This window comes from Corvus moneduloides, chromosome 2, assembly GCF_009650955.1.
Source record: "Corvus moneduloides isolate bCorMon1 chromosome 2, bCorMon1.pri, whole genome shotgun sequence".
NCBI classification, from domain to species: Eukaryota; Metazoa; Chordata; class Aves; order Passeriformes; family Corvidae; genus Corvus; species Corvus moneduloides.
Genome location: NC_045477.1, coordinates 115167897 through 115189699, shown reverse-complemented (window position 1 = coordinate 115189699; position 21803 = coordinate 115167897). Strand labels below are relative to the sequence as shown.

Genomic DNA, 21803 nt, shown 5'->3' with positions numbered 1-21803 from the left:
AATGAATATGCAAAATAGTTTTCTTTCCATACCCTGCAGAGAACAGCATTTTAGCTTTGAACAGCATTAATAATGTAATAGAAAATCTTTCTGAATGTTAAAAGATGTTTCTCAAGCGTAGGATGGAAGATGAATGTGATAAGTGATATGAAGTTAAATTCCTTTCTGGAGGAAATACAGTCTTTTGTGGAAGGACAGTGCATGTTTTCTACTCAAGATCTTACTGTTGATAATCCACTTGTCATATGTTCATGTTTTCTTGGATAACGAGAGGCCACTATGTCATCAGTATCTTCTTCTGTTTCATCCAGATAGCCCTAAATGACAAACAGGTATTTTAGTTGTCGTGTTCTGCTACGTATTTGGTCAGCCTCTGCCACTTAATTTTGTTTCATGAATGTTCCACTTTAGGAAGATGGTGCTGGATGCATTCAAATTCTATTCTGTAGAGGAATTCTGATTTCCATTTTCCACATCTTTACACAGACACAGAGCATAAGGGGAAGAGACAGCTGTGGTTTCAGGATCAATTGTTTAAGAACTGAAAATCTTCACATATACACTTCATGTCTTAACAAGCTAGTTTATAAGCATTAAAAAAATTAAATTTCTGATTGTATTAATAATAAAAAGGTGGAAAATCAGTAATTGCACAACTTCATATATGTGCTTGAGTTTTAATAAGCAAGACTGAAGTTTAGCATCTTTAACCTATATACAGTAAAAAATTCATTGTTTAAACACAGCAATAAAGTAAAACCTAAACTGAATCTTTAGATCTGACTGATGGTCCTAATGGGACTCTTAACTTTTACTTAAAATAACATGAAAAAACACCAGCAGACAATTATAGTCACATTAGGTACAGCGTGGAAATCTCAGTATTTCCCTAAGCCATATAGCAGGGATATTTTGAAAGACTTTGCTTTTAGTTTTAATGAGAGTCAAATGTTCAGCTTCCTTATATCTGCTTTGCAGCTACAAAAACCTCACCCTTGGAACTACCTCATTCTCTATTGCTTAGTTGCTCTCACTGTTTTGAAACTAAGCAGAGGAACACTGTATTCAGATTCAGAAGTCTCAAAGACTTCTGTGCTAATCAGCAAAAACAGAGCGGGGAAAAAATGCTGCTGGAGCGTTCAATTCACAGTTTACATAAAGAAATCTGCAGCATATTTGCCTTAGTTTACATAGAACTGGCTGTTACATCTCTTCTCCTTTGCTCAGTGACTGAACTGATATGAAACCACCTAAAAGTGATTTTCTGTTACTGCTTTTCAACTGTAACTGCGTATTTAATATTGAGTAAAGGGAATTCAGAATAAGCTATCTCCAAAATTCACATACTGAAGAAAACACTTAGCTTCATCTTCTAACCATGAGCTTTCTCTGCTGGTCTCTTATGGTTCTAATCTATTGAAGGCACTGTTACCACCCCACCAAACCAAAAAACAAAGAAGAACTAATAGATATTTTATACTAAATAAAAGGAAATATCCTTGGAGACCTAGGCACAACAGAGCAAACTATTTCAGGGAGACAGGCAGCTGAATCATTCAAAAGTAAAACCTCCCAAAAACCTGAAATAAAACCAAAAAAGACCTCCACTCATCATTTCTACTCCCCTTATTGAGTTCAGATGTCAGGTGATGTAGTCTGGTTTTAAACTTGGAACAAGAATACACAGTTTTCTCACTTGCCATGGAACAGGAAGAAGCAATTCTAGTAATACATGCTTTCCTTTACACGGTTGTTTGCATACCAGTGAACATGGAAATAAACAATGCTACATTTTTACTGCTAAATAATTAAATACAGGGGGGGAAAAAAGTAAGGCAACATCTTCAGATTGGGGTGTTTCAGGTCTAGACACTCAAATGCTAACAGTGCTTCACAGAGTTCTAACAACTGCTGAATACCAATTTTTGTCTGCAAGCAGGTATCTAAAACTTAAAAAAAAGGTTAACATTTAACTTATGCTCTTAATTTATTTTGCACCATGATGATTATATTTCTCAGGAGGTGTTACAGAACTGCAGCTACATAATTGGTTGGTGTTATTAGCTTATTAGAGTTAGAGCTAGTAGGTTATTAATCTCATGGTCTCCAGTGTGGTCTATAAAATGCCAATCATCCAATTTCTCCTTAAAAAGCAGCTGAGCAGGTAATGAACACTACTTGGTCAGGAATTCAACACACAAATCTCTACATAAGGTGCTCACACTTGAGCACAACACTGGATTTAGCTGGTTCCCCATGTTCCTTGATGAATCTGTACCACAGCATGTGGGTTTTGGGGCTTGTCCCTTTTCACTATCAAAAGCAATACTAAATTAGGGAAGCAAAATATCCATTCAACTTTCCACCTGATTTCTCTGCATGTGTAACGGGTTTCCCTGATAAAGGTGGGAGCAAAGTAGCTAAAAGCCTTTTCCCATCCTTTCAACTGATAAATTCCAGCAATCTGCATATCCTATTGATGTGTGGCATCTCCCATACCACTGCTGGCAGCTCCCATCACGCAGGAGTAAGAGCCTGGAGGATCTCAGCTGGAAGAAACAGAGGTAAAACTCCAGCTTTTCTCAGGCTGCAGGAGCTGTTGTTACCTTCATTAGATACCTTTCTTTTTGTCTCTTACATGCAAGCATCAAATAAAGTAAATTCCAGCAGGAATACAGCTTTTATCTCAAACCACTGCATCCATAATGAACACGGGACAAGACTCTGAAGGACTCCTGTGAGACAAACTACCCTAGATAAATATGGTAACACAAAAGCTGATGAGTGCAATCAATTCATTTCATAAGCCAGGAAAAGCGAGGATATGGGTAGAATCAGAGATCTGTGACTCCTGTTATGAATGAATTTTAAAGGAGAATTAGCACTGTCACACACTCCAGAGCAGCTCAATCAAGGTTATGCCACAAGAGAGGTTTCCTGTGCTAGCAAAGAAGCTACAGAGTTGCAGAGATGCAATCTGAAATTTCATTCAGAGTCAGCAAGAAAGAAATACAAAACAAAAACTCTGATTAAGAAGACAAAAATGAAAGAACAAAAAACCTTCCTGGATTTGTCATCTCTGGCAGCTGCCTCAGAGAAATATATAAGTTGTAACTGTCAATTAGAGCAGAGAACAGATATAAAGAAATATAAAATCTGCATTTTTTATTTTGTGCTTTTCTTCTGCAATATTTTCCACCAACAGTTTTTCTTCCACCAACATCTGACACACAGGAATGCCTTTTGTTAATTAGTCAAAGATTAACCCAAAGCAATGCTGCAGGCACATTATCTGACTGCTACTAATACCGAAAAAGATGGAAATTCCAACATATTTTTTTCCACCAAGACTCAAATTTCTACACTACAAGAAGGGGAGACATCTGCCCTGGCCAATGCTCTTCTGGGAAGAGCAGATGGAAGGGAAGGACTCTGACAACAGGCAAAATTCAAAAGCTGCAAGCACACATTTGGAAACTTTAGTACAAACTCTAATTAGATAAAGAACTATTTAAATAACTTTTTATCCCCTCATGCATATTTAATAATGTTGGATGCTCTTTTATAACATTGATGCACATCTGCAAATTGCCTGTCTTGGATATGTGCGTAAGAGGAGAGGAAAGTTGTGAATCACTTCAGGAAAAGCAGTCCATAGAATATACACAACAAGGCATGGACATGTATGGAAGAATCAAGAGGAAGAAGAGGCAAGCAACATTGCCGGAACAGAAAGCTGGGTCTTGCTTTTCTAAAAATACAGATAATGGTAAAAACCAAACAAGACAAAGGTTAAAGCCTTTAAAGTATGGAATTTCTCAGCATTGAAATTAAAACTTATGAAAATATGAACTAGCAGAATTTTGGAGCATGTGTAATTTAGTGCCTGAAATTTATTTTCAGGCTAGGTTTCTTTCATCTGTGAACTCAAGCACCCAGCAAATTCACAACAAACTGGTACCATAACTACTCATTGAAATGACTCTAAAACAAACATACTCAGAAGATATTGTTGTTTTAAAACTCATTAAATATCCCTTAAAGAATCTTCTGCTTTACCCATATTTTATATAGATACACATACAATCCTGATTTCATTGGTCCAAACAAACAGAATTTCCACCAGATGAACATTTACATATTTACAACTCACCAATTCCTGATCTAAGGCACTAGGTACAGATTTGCTTCTTATGCTCAGGGTATCTTCATTTCCTTCAGAGAAAGATTCACTCAAATCTATCTCAGATCGGCTACGGTCTGGAAAACAAAAGCAATTTAAATATTTTCTATAGTTTCCACAGAAATATTCCGTTTCATCTTCCATACAAGTATTATCACAACCCCAATGCTTTTTTAACAAAAAAAAAAAATCAAAACAACATTTTAGTTATCTGTCAGAAATTATGGCAGCTGAACATCATTATGATAAATGAAGAAATATGTGTTCTGATGCTGTTCAGCCTTCTGGGCAATAATTTTAGCCCTATACTCTTTATTTATCTGCTGTGATTGTCTTCTGTGGATGATACCATAGATCAAGATTTTGACTTTCCCTGGAATGCCTGTCAGCTTGGAATGTTGTAAAACTCTCTGTCCAAGTGTTCACAGTGATCATCATATCTACCACCACCACCAAACTCTCCCCAGCATCTGCATCAGAATTAAGCAGCTGGGGATACAGATGCACGTAGAAAGTACTTCTGTCCTTAACAGTGTTCCTTGTGCAGAATTTAGGAGGAAACAAATAAGTCTCAAGAGCTCCAGAGTTTCTCTCAGTCCTACAGGTCTCTCATCCACTCTATAGCATAAGACATAGAAAATCTTTCTGCAAGGGATCTTAGTCCTCCCTGTATAAATCTTTTGTGTGACTGTTTCAATAGAGGGGGGAAAGAGTACTTTTAGATACCGCAGATATCAATCTGAAAGGTTTTTAACTGTTCATCTTCTACCTGGTCTACAGCTGATGGGACAGGAAAGGTCACTCTTCTGAGCTTAATGCCCTTTGAGATCTGCCTGGGAGAAAATGCAGAGTCTGAGGCCCATTCCCAAGTAGCCTATAGGTTTGCTCAGCATCCGTCTGCTTTGGTAGCATGAGGCCAATTCTTATCTACCAGGAAAGCCTTTATTTTGTAAGGTAACAGGAATAGGAGAATTTTTACTTCCTAAATAAATAGCCATCTGTAACACCTCTGCCTGGACTTGCACTGAACAATATTCTCAAGGAAACTCTGATGCTTTCAAGACTGAAATGTCTGAGGTAAAAAACATTCTCTCTTTGGGTTAGCTCTGTGGGATACACTGCTAGGTTTCTGCTTTGGGCTAAATCCAGCTACAATAAAGTGTGTCCTGCTGTGCTTCAGAGAGAAGCCTGTAAACCCAAACCCACTCCATTAACCCTGCAGGAAGCTGACTGAGTGCCTGGGAGAAGCAGAAGAGTGCAGGATGCTCCTGCCTCCTATTTCAGAGGAAAAAAGGATCTCCATCCACTACTGCAAAGTGCCTGTGACAGCACATTCCTGTGTGAGCCCTTTTTACCTACCAGCCTCCAATGAAACGAGGTAAATTACAGATGGATTGACTGGTTCAGTGAATCACATATAAAAATGAAAAGACAAGAAATCTGTAAGGGGCTTGTTCTCTGACCACTCATTGTTTCCCAAATTTGCTTCTGGGCAAAGTGGGTGTGAAATGTAATGGCAGCAGCAGAGTATTATGATACACAGGTAGCATTTCATAGAGGGGAGCACACAGAGGATGATTGAACAACATGCAGTTGTGAATGAAATCTTGTAACAGTTCTAAGAACGTGTGATTTACCAAACACTAACATTGTACCAATGTTTCTGGGGTTAGAATTACCATTTTTTCATGTGGAACTCGTGAAGTGGTATGAATTTGGTTAGTGAAAGGAAAGCATTTTCAGAATGAATATGAACAAATTTATGAAACTTGCATCTGGTCTTTCAATGTGTTTTAAAAACAGAAGGAGAAGAGTCACAAGACTAGGAATAATCCTCTGATAGTAAAGGCTGGCAGAAAGAAGGAAAAGATTTAATACTTGCCTGATGACAAAGACACCCTAGAAACTGCAATGGAAGGTGTTCCAGATGCTTTCCTGCAGTGCTTCTTTACTAAATCTTCAGGTACACTTTCACTTGCTGGAATAATCATGCCATTTTCCAAGCCAGTGTCCTGCCCAATAAGAAAAATGCACATGCCATAAATACAAAGCCCAATTTTATTCACTGTTAATTTACAAAATCATTATTTCTATTAGATTCCAGAACTCCAAAGCTCCTTGAACATCTAGTCTATGTTGAATATATTTAGATTCTAGTCCAATCTGCTTTGCTTAGCACTAATTGTGCATAAAAATTGCACAAAGATGCAATTCTTGCTTAGATTCTGAGTTTGCAGCTGAAGAATCACAGCAAAGTATCAGGGAAGAGAAACACTCAAATCTATTAGAAGTCCACTCAGCTCAGAAATCACAAAAAAAAAAAAAAAAGAAAGAAAGAAAAGACAAAACCTATTGGTTTTGTACTAGCATCATGATTTCAGCCAGGGCAAAAACAAAAGCACTTGAAATAATTAAATTATGCCAGTATAATCCCTTAAATAAAGCCAATATGCTTGATATCATTATGACCTTTTGCCTGCCTGAAAAAGAAAAGCTAATAACTCCATTTAAATTAAATGGATTTTTCAAACAAATCTAATGCACTTGAAAACAAGTCAGTCTCTGTGCCAACAAGAATATAAATAAAACAACTATTCATTTATTTACAGCTCCCAAAACTGCCCTTCATATACACTAACTTATTTTTTATTAGGAAAGACAACATATTAGACCAAGTATCTGGAAGTTAGAAAGAAAATTGATGCCTTCAATAGGGCTCTGATCTAAACACATATCTACCTTTTTTCCAAACATTAATGGTACATACATCCCAAGAAGCCTAACAGCATGTGAGAAGAATTATTCTGACAATGTGTTTATCACACATTTTGTGCTATGGCATAATTTGTGCAGAGCCCAGCATCCAAACCCAGAAGAAACTAAAATCAGTTTGGCCTGATTTTCTGCAAGTGCTGGACTTGCAAAGTTTCCCTTAGAAGTCAGTGGGAGAATGCTGGGTTGTGCATGCTTGAAAGCCACATACTTATTTCACAGCACTTACTCAAGGCTCTAAAGTGCCAAGAAATGCTCATTCCCATCCCTTGTGCCTCCCAGTTCAGAATCTGTAACTCATTATCTAGTGCTGGACATCAACAGCAATTTTTAGACAAAAGAGAAACGCCTGCCAAACCAAAAACCACATCACTGATAAGAGCATGACAAACTCTGCTCCAGCAGAGATCTCCGCAGGCCCCAGCAGAACTGAGGAAGAAATCCGATTTTCTCTGTCAGGCTTGTCCTTGCTGTGCTGCAGATCCATCTAACAGGGCAGATGCCAGCCCAGCCACCTCTTTTGGTGCCAGCTGTCCCTGGAGCCAGCCCTGCCCTTACCCCGCTGTAATCTGCGGTCATGCTGCGTGCGCTGAGCGCCGGAGAGCGCGGCAGGGAAGGCTTGGAAGCGCTGCCTCGGCTCGCAGGGCCCAGGGCTCCTCTTGGATGTCCTGCAGCAGCCCCTGCACCGCTGCTGGTCAGGGAAAGCGTGCTCCCTCTGCGGTGGAGAGAGGAGGAGGGAAGGGTTATTGCTCTGAGCAAGCCAAGGCAGCTCATTTTGCAAACTGCAGCAAGAAATGTGCTGTGCTAACAGGTTACGAGAATAACTGTGCCCTGATGGACTGTGGGATCACCTGGAAATTAAAAAAAAAGATGAATCACACATACAAGTCATACAAATATTGTCAGCACTTCTACCAGAACTGCAAATGGCCCAAATGGGCAGCTCTTATCCAGGCTGCAGAAGCTGCATTGTCCGTGTTTGATTCACACTGCCGTCACTTCCAGCAGGAGGTGGGACAACTCGTGCAACCCTTCCTATCAGGCTGCTCCATTGGTGTAAAGGGAAACTACAGTACCATGACAGTTCTGGACACTTCTACAGCCAATTTAATGCCAGCACTATCTCCAGAAATTCTAAAATCCTTGTGTGTCTGTCTACAGCATCTCCAGAAAAACACCAACTTGTTCACTGTCCTGTTTATGTTGCAATAATGTCGCTTGACCCAAAATGATTGATTCTTTCAACCAATGTGGACAGGTCTTCTTGGAGATTTCACGTCAGCAAAAGTGACAAAAAATCATCTGTGACCAGTGCACCAGACCCCAGCTGCTGTCTAACATCACAATAAGCACAAGTTTTTCCATGGGACATTTTGTTAGAAAATACTGGTAAACCCATGTGAACACTGAGGGTTAGAAAGGGTAATCTGTTGCTCTTTTTTAACCTTTTTAAGCAAAGAAAATTATTTTGAAATGTGTCCCTGTTCCCAGCTCATCATTACATCTTCTCTTAAACAGAAATGTTTAAAAAGAATAAAAATTCTCTCTTGGTTTCCCTGCCAGTAGGTGAAATACTACCAATTCTGACAACGTTACTCTACACTTTGGCATGGGACAGCAGTTTCACCAGGAGAGAATGAGATGACAAGTAGAGGAGAAGCCATAATGACTCAATACCCCTAATTTAAAACATTCTGTGTTCTGGGAAACAGCTAAAAATTGATGATTTATGTAAAGTGAAGCAAGGCAATCAAACATAAAATCTGTCTTTACAGACTGCTTCACTCCTTCTAAGTCTGTACAGAGAGTTTATCAGGCGCTGAAATCCAGCACCCAAATAAAATGATTTTGCTTCATTTATGGTTAACTGCATGATAACTTTCTTGTAGTTTGGCACATAAAAACAACCACATAGACCTCTCACAAGATTCCCTTTGTCCTTATCCTGGTAAACTCTCAGAGAAAGCTACCAATATTGCATAACCTCAGTATTAAGCAGCACAGACTCCAGATTACTGAGGTTGTCTCTTAGATCCTTCACTCATCTCTACTTTATTCAGTGAAAAGCAAAACAAATGCAGAAAACCAGCAAAAAATCTGCTTCTGGTCTCAGAGAAGTCAGTTGTGAATCTGGTTAGATACAGAAGGCCTAATAAGCTTAGTCAAAAAAAAAAAAAAAAGAACTTTGTATGGATTAAAAAAGAAAACTAGCTCGAAAGCTGAATTGGCTGGTAAGTTCTGCAGCATCCAGTGAAAAAAAATCAGACTATCAACTTTCAAGAAGGTTGTCACCATCAGCTTTAAACATCTTGCAGAACATCTAGCAAATGGATTTGAATTGTAGGTAAAAAAGAGAAGCAAGTTCTTGCTTAAACAAGAAGGTTTATCTGAGGATGTACTAAACTCTACGATGTTCCTTTTACCTGTTATCTTTTTTTCCTGCATATCTCTTTGAAGTCTCCCAGAAACAATAGTTTAGGGATAGAAATTTCTATTGAAACTTACAGCAAATTATTATTGTTTTTTTCAATTCAAATTGTAAAATTTCTGGGTGTGTGCACCTGAGCAAAGAATGTGGGTCTCTATCCAGTGTAGATTATCCAACTGAACAAGGAAAAAGTGAGCTGCTCTTTGGCTTCATTTTGAAGGTAGGACATGACAGGAATGTTGCTGTTGGCATTTTATAATGCCATCAAAGGCATTATAATAGTAGAGATTTCTTAGGCCCAGAATAATGATAAATGGAATCCTACCAGAAATAACTGTGACAATAATCATGAAAAGAGAAGGACAAACAACCTTTGAAGAAGAAAACATAAATTATAATCAATAAACATGCCATTACTAAAGAAAAACAAAGAGCTTCAGTTCTGTAACAAGAACACAACTCACCAGTTAAAAGCCAGAAAACAAGAAACAACATACTGACATCAGTCACCAGCTGAACACCAGGAGAGTAAAATAAGATTAGTGGAGATAATTTTTAGGTTTGTTGGGTGTTTTTTGTTTGTTTTATGAACATAAACTCTGATTCTCAGACAGCATTTATGCTGAGCATCCCAAGACACAAAGCAGCCCAGGGCACTGGCACACGCCCCCAGGTCGGTCCCAGCAGGAGCTGTCCCAGATTCCTGCTCACCTCTCAGAGCACAGTGCTGACTTGCCACCACGCACACTTGGGATTTCAGCCTCTGAACCTGTGTTCCTTTCACCTTCATCTTTTCCATATGTAATTTCTCCTTTGGTAACTGCCCTGATAACCTTCCTGTTGAAAACAGGGAATAAAAGATTTTTAAAGTTGCGATGTGCACAGTCCATTAATTTCATCTGGCTAACCTATGGACAGCTCTGGATGTAAGGGTGAAGAGAGCACCAAATCTGGTTATGGAACTGGTTCCTGGGGGGAGAAACATCATATTTACTACAAACTGCATTTTAAGACACCAAAACATTAAATATTCCTTCTATTCAGATGGGCCTTTTGTGAAAATTCATCTCTATGTTTTTAGGACTTTATAGTTAACAAAGTATTTTTGACTAAGTATGTGTATCTTCCCCTAGAAAATTATGCTATATGTATTTTCTCTTATAGATATTTCTAGAATTATATGCATCAAATGCCCCAAACATGCCATTTCTAAAAAACATGGCATCACCCACTTACCCTGCAAAACATGGCCGAATGGAAAGAAATTAATGAAGTGAAATTTCAAAAATTAATAGTATTCCTCATGACCTTACAAACCACAATAGACTGATAAGTCATCCCTTTACCCTGTCAGTATCAGCTGGCCCCAAAAGAGCTTTGCTAAAACTAATCCACTTACAAGATACACGAGTGTGGAACCTGAGGCAGGAAGAAGCAAGCAAGGAAGAGGAACAATAATGAAATATTTCTGAAAGAGGCCACCATACACACTAGGAAAAGCAAGCCCAGTTTTTGTAGGATTAAATTTTTGTTATGGGGAATGTCACCACCAGAAACACATCTGTCCACAAATGGAAAAAGCACCACTAAAATAAATGACAATGAGAAAACCAATTGTTTCTTGTAAGGGAATATGACTAATTGGTTTGCTTAAAGGATTTAAATGGAAGGAGAATTAGAAAAGGAAACTTTAATGCACTCCTACTATGGCATGCCTTATACCACTTAGCATGACTCAGAGAAAAAGTCTAGGTCTGTTATAGAGGATTCCCTAAGGTGGTTCTTTCCTCACCATAATTTGAGAGGCCAGAGGCATTCTGATGCTCTTTACCCTTATATTAAAGAGAGATAAAACACTTGTGTTAATTTCTGGAGTGGCTGGAGCAGGGAATTCCATACTCATCTCTTCTCAGCAGTAAAAAACCCGTGGAAGGCATCCACCTGCCCTATCTTTAGGATCCCTAATAAAAATGTGTTCTTCCTTTCAACAGAAACAAAGTTTTCCAACTACCATGGAGGCTCCAGCCATGATATGAACTTCCATCCAGGTTTTCTTCCCGTTTACCCAAAACCTCCAGTTAGGTCCAGACACCATTTGTGTAACCACAGAGTCAGTGAATCTGTCTGTGTCCCCTGAGAGTGAGTGCACCTCAAAGGGCACAGCCAAACTGGTGCTAAACCCTGCAAAATGACCAGCAGCGGCTCTGTTTATTCACTGTCTCACACACACTCTTAGGCTGCACTTGCACAGCTGGAAGCTAAAGGAAAACTTGTCTTGTGAGCCAAACTGACCAATATACATAAAAACCAGGTCCTACAAATACTATTTTTTGCATTTGCTTCTTCAGCAAGCCTGCATTTAAGGACACTGTTACTTCTGAGTAGAAACAAGAAAAATCCAGGAGTAAAATTGACTCTTATTTCTGCTACCTTCATAGATGAAGAATAATTACTACTGCATTTCCTAGGAAACAGCAGTCTAATTATAGTAAGTGTGCCTTTAAATGAAGGCTGTTTCTTACCCCAGGAAGTTTGAGGCTCATGTGGAAGACTGGAAAAACTCAAAAGAAAATCTATCCAACCATATACAGCTGTTTTCAGATTAATCAGTTTTCAAAAAAACACAGAAACTAAAACAAAAACCAACAACAACAAAACTAAAGGATTTACCCAATTTTTCTAGGTCTGCTAAAGACAGATTTGTGCCCATTTGTGGAGGAGACTGGTAGATCTGGCTTTTTTTCTTCATTTTCTTGGGGTTGATCTTTGAATGTTCTTTCTTCGTCTGCATTGGAAGCTCTGTCTGCAGTGGATGGGGAAAGAAATTAAAAAGTGAACTTTGCACAAAAACCACAGCACATGTCCAACAACCTGCAAAACCAGATAGTGAAAAAGCCTTGGGGGCTCCTCTTAATAAAATAAAACTTTAGCTTGAGATGTTCCTCATTATCAGCTCTGGTCTTGATCTACGCTTCCAAAAATATCAGTGACAATATTTAATAATGAAAGGACCTGCAATTTAATTTTGAGGTGTACAGTATCTTCTGTTTTGAATGAAAGAATGTTTTCAATTAAAATATTTGTTCAACTAGGACTAAGGTATGGGAAAAATGGCTTAAAGGTATTTTTCAATATATCTATCAAAGTAACAAATCATGAAATACCCAATCTGACCACTGACATGATATCAAGAACTTACACATTTGCCAGTGTTACAGCTTCTGAAGCACAGGGATATTGCAGGTGTGTATTTTCCAAGGAGTGGGTTTGCACCACGTATTTTTTCCAGTGGCAGTAAACCACTTCCTCTCCTTAAGAACGAGGGGATAAAACTAGGGATAAATGCTACACCCAAAATAGACTACCTAACAAACAGCTTCTGCGCAGAGTGAAGGAGTTAAGTGAGTACAGACCCTCAGCCTTCAGGAAAACCTCCTGTTTCTTACTCTAGTGGTCCTGTGGTACCCTGCAAGGTACCAGAGCAGCTCTCACACACGGTGCTGTGTTTGGCCAAAACAGACAGACAATTTACTGCACCTAAAAGTGCAGGTGCAGCTTGTTGGAGATACCTGGGCAAAAGGAAGGTCTGAATACCACGTAGCCCCTGCTCCAGCAGACAGCACAGGAGCTCCCATTTACCTTTCTTCTTGAGAGTTGAAAAAGAAAATCTGAGTGGTTTTTACACACCACTATCACAAATAAGAGAGCCAAAGGCAAAAAACGACTGTCTTTAAATCTCTCCATACAGCCAAACCTCCTGGCAGGAGCTGAGAATTATCTTTCAGAGTATCTGCTGCTGGGCTTTGCAGCTAAATAACACTGTCTACCTGTTTGGACAGTGAGTTTTTCAGCAGCTCCCTATCTCCACAGAGATACTTCTTTCATATAGGCCTTACCTTTCCTGAATATAAATCATTCATAAATCACTGTATAGTAAGGCACAAATAAAGAATTAAAATTCTGATTATACTTACAATTTCCACAGTCAGGAAGAAAATACAAGCCAAACACTCAAGAAACAAGGTTTTGAACATATTAAGCACAAGAGAATCCTCCTCATGAGGTCCCTACCTGGGAATTTGTGTAGGATAGACTGTCTGACAACATCTGTTCCAAGATTCGATTGTTTGAAGCGCTTTGCTCTCTCTTCAAAGAACCATTCTCCTGTCACTATCCGTAGCTCTCTGTATGAGGAAAGTTTAAAAAGCCAGAGACACATACCCATTAACAAGCTTGGCAAACCAGAGCTACTGCAGTTCATCAATCAACTGCCATGCTCACAAATTCTGGACAACATTTGCACAGTTCAAAATAAAGTATAAAGTGATTGATTGTAGAGCTCGGGATAATAGGACACAGCAGAAAAATATTACCTTACTCTGCAAATGGAAAGGAATTTTTAGTAGATGGAAATTTACTTGGCAAAAAAAGTGTTTCAACCACATTTACAAGATTTCTGTAAAAGACACATTACATACTGTCATCCTAGTCTTTTGTGAACTACTCAGTGTCACAGTTTTCAATATCTCCAAAATGACAAGAGACATAGAAAAAACAACAGTGGATTAAGGGAGAAAATCCCCCATCAAACCTTGATGAGTCAGCAGTTCATGGACCCTACGTGGTTATGGACAGATTGCTGCCAGTCCATATATATTTCCAATTTCTAGTTTTATATGCTGACACTATGTGCAGTTTCTCCACATAGCAGTGCTGCTATGAAATAGCTGTGTGTCAGAGGTCCAGAGCAATGAAAATCTGTCTTTGCTGCTGTTCTGGATAGTGCTGCTTCTTATGGCTTCAAATTCTTTTACCTTTGCTAGCAATTAAGAAAACCTGTACTGGCATTGCTGGATTTTTGCTGGGTATATTTTAATGCTGTTTGTTAACCTTTTCCTGAAATAGTTTCATTATGGCACAGCATCACAATTTCTATTGCCTCACTATGCACAATGGATGGCAAAAAGCTACTAATCATGAATACTCTAATTAAAAGCAAATAAACTAACTCATAAACCCCAAACATTAAAAACTGATTTAGCTCCAGACATGTTCCTGCTTACTGTTCAGTAAGAAAGCATACTTTCAAACCACTACTGGAAAAGAAATCATCCAGTCTCTTGGGCATGAAAATTACTACAGATGGATTTAGAGCACTGATCAATATCTTCACTATTAAATTATTTCTGAGTCATGCCTGAAAGGAGTCTCACTTGAGAAAATACTAAAAATTACAAAATAACATCCTGACACTGGTGAAAAGACCTTAATATTATCAGTTCATCCTAACCTGTTAATGAAGCATGCATCTTTGCATGACTCACTAAAAAAAAAGTTTGAAAAATCCAAATCCCAAACACATGTCCACAAGCACAGAAACAGATTATTGCCTTATCTTCTTGTTGCAGACTCCTAGTGAAAAAACCCTCCATAATTCATCATCACAATCACTCAGTCATTATGAAAGGTATTAAATAAAATCCTTATGCTTCTACCAGGAATGTTTAAATTACTTCTGTTGATTCCAAACACTGAAAAGGATTCACTTCATTAGAAACTATGCCTGACCTGGCTGGTGTGAAAAATGTTTTTTCTCTGAATGTATATTTTTACAACTCCCTTGCTGCACATACTTCTCTGTGCAGTTATTTTATACCAAGATTTACGGCATATCTAATGTTTTATATCAAACCATAAACCTTCCAGACCTTTCACTACACCATCAAATTCCATTGCAAAGTGAATGACATGTCACATTGCAGTATTATCTGCATAGTTCATTCATTTTTTTCCTCAGTTACTACCAAGTTTGACCATTAAACTCCACAAGTGCTGTTTTCCCCTTGGATGGAGATTTCACCTGTCCCTGATATCTCACCAGAAATACTTAACTTGATCAGACAGAACACTGCCCACATCCTTATCCAGAGAAGCATCTTCACCCTTCTCCAAGCTCAGAGAACCTAAAAGAGGTGTGACCTTCACCCAGGGTTTCAGGAGAGCTGAAGGCTGCCTCACACAAAGCTCCAGGCTTTTACAACCACACCTTGCAATTATTTCCACACACAGCCCTCATGATGACACCCCCATGGGTTTCTGTGGTTCATGGAGGGGCAGCTCTTTGCCACAGGGCCCCTGGAGAACCATCCCCTACATTTTCTGGTAACAGAATGTTAACAGTGATGAGGGAGAGAAATCCTCTCTGGTGCCTCCTGTATCACAGGCGCCCAGGGGCCTTCAGCCTGGGTGGAAGGGTGGCTGAGACCAGTGTGTCTGCTTGTTTCAACATATATAAGTTTTATGGTCTGATCTGGATATTTGGCCCTGCAATAGCAGGACCAAGGGGTCAGGGGGGGTCATGGGGGCTGGAGAGACTGAAGGAGCTGCAGACAAGGGAAGGATAGATGGGACAGCTGTGGAAGGAGACTGGGAAAGAAGCAGATGCAGGACTTCTGGGCAGTGCAAGGAGGGATCAGCAGTGGTGTTGTTGGTGGAGGGAGGCCCTCCGTCAGCATCCAGCCCTGGGAGAGGGCCTTCCTCTCCCCCATTCCACTGTGGTATGGGTAACCTGCAGCCTTAGAGCTCACCATCCGTCTCCCTCTCTGTGTCCCCACTCCATCCCATGCCATCTGAACAACCTCTGCTACTCCTCCCTCTGGTACTAAAGCAGCCTACAAGATGGGAAAGGCTGGCACCAGGCTGGGAGTGAGGAAGGAGTGCTGTGCAGAAGCTCTTTCCCTTCCTCTTGCCATCCCTGTACTGACCTGATACTCATCTTCTTCACACATCAGCTGTGCAGGGAAGGGATAGATTAGTTTATTTGGGCAAAAACAATTGATCCCTTTATCTTCTGACAAAGGATAACTAAGCAATCTACTTCTCTTACTAATTTCTCTCTGCCACCTGTAACCTACCACAATCAAATAGCCCCAAATCACACAGCTTGTGCCCTCTTGCTCAGCTGAGGAAGTTCCAGGACATTGCTGGCAAACACAAATTGGACCCCAAAGAAAGAGGAGGGTGCAAATCCCTTCTTCAGGGCTGAGCAGGCAAAGGACTGTGACAGTCACTACACTGACAGAGCTGAACTGTGTGCCCGTTCAGGTAATGATGACAAACTGAACTGCCCACCTTCTTCATTAGACTAATATTATTAATGTCTGCATTATCAATGAGGTGCCAACTCCTCAGCAGGGCTACTTTGGAGATGCTCACACCCATTCTGCTCTGCCTTCACCAGAAGGATGAGGTCTGAGGTAAAACACAGACAACTCCCTCAACTGAGGCACAAAGCATGGCAAAGAGAGGGAGTATTGCCTTGCTTTATTCAGGTGCTTCACCTCTCTGGCCAGCTCTGTTTGTCCACAGTGAAAGGGAAAAAGCAACAGGCACTGACATCCAGCCATTGTGAGTGCTGCATGAAACAAGAGGCCTCAACCCTCACTTCAGACCTTCATCCTTATTTTCCTCAGTGTTACTGCCTGTCTTGAGATCCTGACTTCAGCTGGCAGACCTTTTTTTTGCAGAAATGGCCTTACCCAATAGATCATTTCTACAAAAATATCACTTTCTAATGAAATAAGGTGAACACCCCCAAGATTTGCAGCTTTGAATTTCTAGTGCATTACTATTGGGTGTTTTTTTCATGCATACTGAACAACTCACACAAAGACTAGTGTTCATGTTATCTTAATCACTCATACATGTCAGGAGTACCTATTAAGATAATTTTTGTTCTACACATAAATAGAAATTACTTCAGATCAAATGATTGCCTAAGTCTCTGACTTGAAGTTTGAATTTCATAATTGCATTTGACATTCTGAATCAAAAAATGAAGAGCAAGACCTAAACAGCCTTTTAATAATAATGTTGTTTTCACGCAATTATGACAAGGGGAGTCTCTTTCCTACTGAGATAGAAGAAAAATGCACTATTTCAGACACAGGATTTAAATGAACCCTTTCTGTCTAAATAACTGTTTCAGGTGAAAAGAAACAAGGGCTTTACTCAACAGTACACTGAGTCAGTGCTTGCAGGTTTGTTTTTGTTGTTTTGTTGTTTACAAAATGGGCCCAAGGTCCATATTGACTGCATATCATGATAAATGCATGCATTTTCTTTACTTTCTCAGTTTGATGTTGTTCATAATGTTAATATGTATGATTTCTACCAAAACAGCATTTAAACTGGACTTCCAAGATGTTCAACAGATGCTGAAGTCAGTAGCTTTAAAAAGAAGGAAAACAGTGTTAAAAATTATCACAGCAATTTTTGCATGATTGCTCTTTCCTATGCTCAGAACAGCTCGGAAAATTCACATTCAAGCAGTTTAGTACCAAATACTTTAGGTATCTGCTAAAGTCCTTCTACGTTAATTACTGATCCACCTCACACCATCATGTGAGAGGGAGCAGGCTTTGTTCCTGTGCTTCTTCCCCCTCTGTGATCTCCTACTAAACAAATTAACTTTAATGACCTGCTGCTCAGTTTAAAAACACAACATAACCTATGGCCTGCCCCTGGCAAAAAGTCAGATTTTCCACTCTCACCTTTGCAAGGCACTTCACAGTTAAATGCTCAATAATAAAAAAATCCATTTAAGATGGAAAGTCCCAATTTTCACTTTCAATTATTTCTTTAGGGCAAAGCCCCACATTGGTAAAACAGTTTCATCTCCATTTGATCATCCTGTCTAACTTACATCCAAAGCAGAGGCAGGAGATTCAGCCTTCCTTCCTTTCCATCCCCTCTTCATCAAGTTATTTTACTTCATCATCAAGAAGAAAATGTGGGAAAAAATGGCAAAACCAAAGGTTGGCTAAAATGCAGCCCATGTTTGAACATACCAAAGCATATACCCTCATCTTTGTATGTATTCAGTTCTGCAGAGTAGTTTCTGTAATATAAATTAATTCCACTCTAAGTTTTATCATGCTGGGAGGCTATCAAACACAAATTTTTGACCCAGTGAAAAGAAGGCAAACTTGCCTAGAAGTTACTAAAATAAAATTATAAGAAATTTGAAAAGCATTTGCATACTAAAACATTGGAAATGCCTCTATTTTTAGGTTCCTAATGGGAATAAATGTTACTAAGAGATACTGATGAATTTTCATGACATGTTAAGACAGCATAATTATTTCAAAGATGAAGACAAATTTCCCATTACTGTTTTTTTCTGCTGTAATAGCTTGGGCTACCTAGGCACTTGATATATCAAAGGCAGTGCTCTCAGATACCTAGACACACTTGCAATAAGAAATACAGACAATATCAAGGTGTGAAACATGCCCGTCAGAGGACTGCGGGAAGAACTTTATTTCCCTCAATCTATTGATCATTTTGTCTGCCAAATTTAAAACACAAACTGATCATAATTTAGGAAGATGCAGGAGGAAAAAAAGAGATTTTAATGGAAAGTTTCTCTTTTAACACCCATGTTTGAAAACTCCTGATGACCTCTGTTCCTTGTATGCAGGGAATGGAGCAGAAAGCTTCCTCCTTCGAGTGCATCACTACATACAGGCTTGATTTATCTCATTAAATGGTGCAACAACACAACTATCAAACACAATCACATGGATAAGGACTGTCCTGTTCTCTGATCTTAGCTGTAGAACTAAGAATTTGGCTGAAGACTTAGCTCTAATCCTTCTTGACCTGTAAATGCTTTATCTTAAGACTTTGTATTTCAGCTAGTAATAACACCCATGTAGGGCAAAATCCAACTGAGTAATTTTCTCTTTAGGGACATTCAAGGGAGATATCCTTGACAGTAACTGTAAATTGTAAGACAACTTACATAGAAACCTGTTTGTTACACTTAAAAATACTGATGAGCCTCTCTCACTCTTCACATTCAAAAGTCTTTCCTCAACTTCACTAAATCTCATTTTTTGAAAGCCCTTCAGAATGTAATTAATGTATTGTCATGAGCTTCCCCATCATCATAAGCTGTTTTTCAGGTAAGTCTGTCTCTGGAGAAATGGCAGATGAAATGCTCTATTATTTTATAGAAGTCATATTCTCTTGTTGCCAGATGATGTTCTGATTGACAGATGAACAAAGAGACTCTATTATTAAATGAACTGGCATCTCACCCCTACAGCCACCACCATGTTACTATGTTGTGTTTGGGGTTTATTTTAATTTATTCAGATAATAATATTGTGCTTTACCATATATTTATAAAACTAGCACCTTAAAATTACTGTTTATCAAACAAAAGTCAGCATGCTTGCAGTTTGCTGTCTCTTTTTTTTTTTTTTTAACTTGGTAGCTGGACATAAATCCACCGTAAATGTTAAAGCAACAAAATGCCCTTTCACTGTACTACAGGTATCCCAAACTCCAGTGTTAGGACTGGATAGGCAGGACTCAAAATCTCAGAGGGAAAGAAAGGTCAAAATGTATTAAATGAAGCAACAGGCAGAAGCTGACTGATATTACCTAAATTCCTTTTATTGACACAAGTTGTTTCAGCAACCATTTTGGATTATCTGTGTAATTCAAGGGATTTCTGCAGTAATTTCTGCAGTACTTTTCTCTGTGAATGAACACACTCCCCACCCAGTACCAGATCTTCTTCTCTGACATCAGATGTACTAATTAGGTTTTCCAACAGTCCTGAAGAACTTCTGGACATATTCCTGCAGATGTAACTCCTGGCTATGTAAGAGGGCTTGTACACTATGACCATCACCTTAAATAGCACTTAAAAGACACTCTTGAGTACAATTTGGGGAGCACAGCCATGAACTAGTACAGCAGCAAAACTGTTAAGAGTTCACAAAGGCCATAAACACTTCTCCCTGACTTTTAAGGGTGCCACAGTCTGTATGACAACAGACATACACATCGTAAGAACAGTATAACCCTGTCCTGCCAATGGAACAGCTCAGCAGGGGCTAGAGTCTACACAGATATCAACATAATCAAGGCTGCAAAAAGAGGGACAAACATTAAAGTTTTCCAACACTTTTTGGAAAGCCAGTATCATGGTAAAACAGTCCAATTTGACAGACACAAACACTGTATGCAGATCAGTGCCACAGAGCTAAAAGATTTTTCCACTCCTGCCTTTTGTTTGGTATTTGTAAAGCATAAATATCTCTTAACACTGGATTATTTTCTTTTTCTTGCCTTTTGCCTTTTTATCTTGTCAAAGGCCCTATTTGCATTAACTTAATCAGCTCCTCCATCAACTGTAATTCAAAAAAGCCTAAAAATCCTGATTCCCCCTGCATTTCTCACTTGGGAGAAAAGCTGAACTGAAATAATTTAAAGGAGAACTATGCAAAATGATGTAACTGAAATGCCTTTCCCAAACTTCCATCTCCATACTGCCCACACAAGAGATCATCTCTTGGTGTACTCACAGCAATGTGAAAGACATTTCACATGTCATTAACTGTCATATAGTCTTGCAGAAACATTGCAAATGAACAAAAAGAAAGGAGAGAGAGAGCTTTCAATTTCATAAAGATACTCAACATGGGCAGAACTTCAGCACTTGCAAGGTTTAGCACTTTGCAAGCAAATTACACCATGGTTTGTAACAACCTAAAGGGGAGTTTCAACCAGAATGAATTGTCAAGGTGTTTGCTAAGACCACTGCTTGGCACACAGAATTGCAGCACTATCAGGAGAAGCAGAGACCATGTTTTGAGAATTTGCCTCACCCATCTTTCAGCCCCAGGACCATCTTTATTGATGTCATCATCCCCAAGAGAGGTTGATCCAACCTGTTTTAAACCAACATTCTGCAACCCTTCCAAGTTATGTTAGTATTCATACTATCTAACCTATATCCTTTCACTGCAATTTAAGTATCACATTACTTCTCTTACCCAAAGAGAGGTCATAGAACAGCCTGTAAGTGGCTTTCTGTAGATTTAAAGCTCAGGTGTTTTCAGTTTCTCTTGCCTAGGCCAAACACTTGTGACTCCTTCCATTGCTCTGGACATCCTGTGTGCTAAACTTCATTATTTTCTGCTGAACTTTCTCCAGGTGGCTGATATGAATTGTGATACACGGAAATGGGCAGGTACTCTACATAAAATAGGATTTTAGCATGTATTTTGCAGGCCATAATTTGGCTTGTACCTCATTGTGTGATGCTCAATTTTTCTGCAGTGGAAAATTCTGTTGGTTCATGTTCAGCTTTTATGCAGTACAATACCCAGATCCCTTCCTAAGGAACAGCTGCATAAGCTGGCTTTATCCTCATTTTATGTTTCTGCAGCTGCTTTTTTTCCCCAAATGCAGTACTTCCAGATGCCCATAGGGAGCCATCACTTGCTTTACCTTTAAACCACTTCTCTAAATTCTAATCATCACTTTGAAACCTAATCCTGTCCTTCAGCATGCCTGGAGCTCCTCTCAGTTTTTTTGTCTCCTGCAGGTGTAACTGGCAAA

At 39.1% G+C, this 21803-nt stretch overlaps 1 protein-coding gene across 6 annotated transcripts in view; it reads right to left on the bottom strand.

The window, feature by feature from the left end:
* Nucleotides 1-21803, bottom strand: part of SYTL5 (synaptotagmin like 5) — an 83639-nt gene that overhangs the window by 24614 nt on the left and 37222 nt on the right. For 5 of the 6 annotated variants that reach the window (XM_032100909.1, XM_032100912.1, XM_032100914.1 and 2 more), the window contains 7 exons: nucleotides 13455-13567; nucleotides 12054-12186; nucleotides 10095-10220; nucleotides 7514-7670; nucleotides 6066-6195; nucleotides 4154-4260; nucleotides 225-317 (listed from right to left, as the gene is read on the bottom strand). In XM_032100909.1, coding sequence (XP_031956800.1) covers nucleotides 225-317; nucleotides 4154-4260; nucleotides 6066-6195; nucleotides 7514-7670; nucleotides 10095-10220; nucleotides 12054-12186; nucleotides 13455-13567 — 859 coding nt within the window. The remainder of the gene's footprint in view (nucleotides 1-224; nucleotides 318-4153; nucleotides 4261-6065; nucleotides 6196-7513; nucleotides 7671-10094; nucleotides 10221-12053; nucleotides 12187-13454; nucleotides 13568-21803) is intronic. The other variant, XM_032100913.1, reaches the window with a different exon arrangement.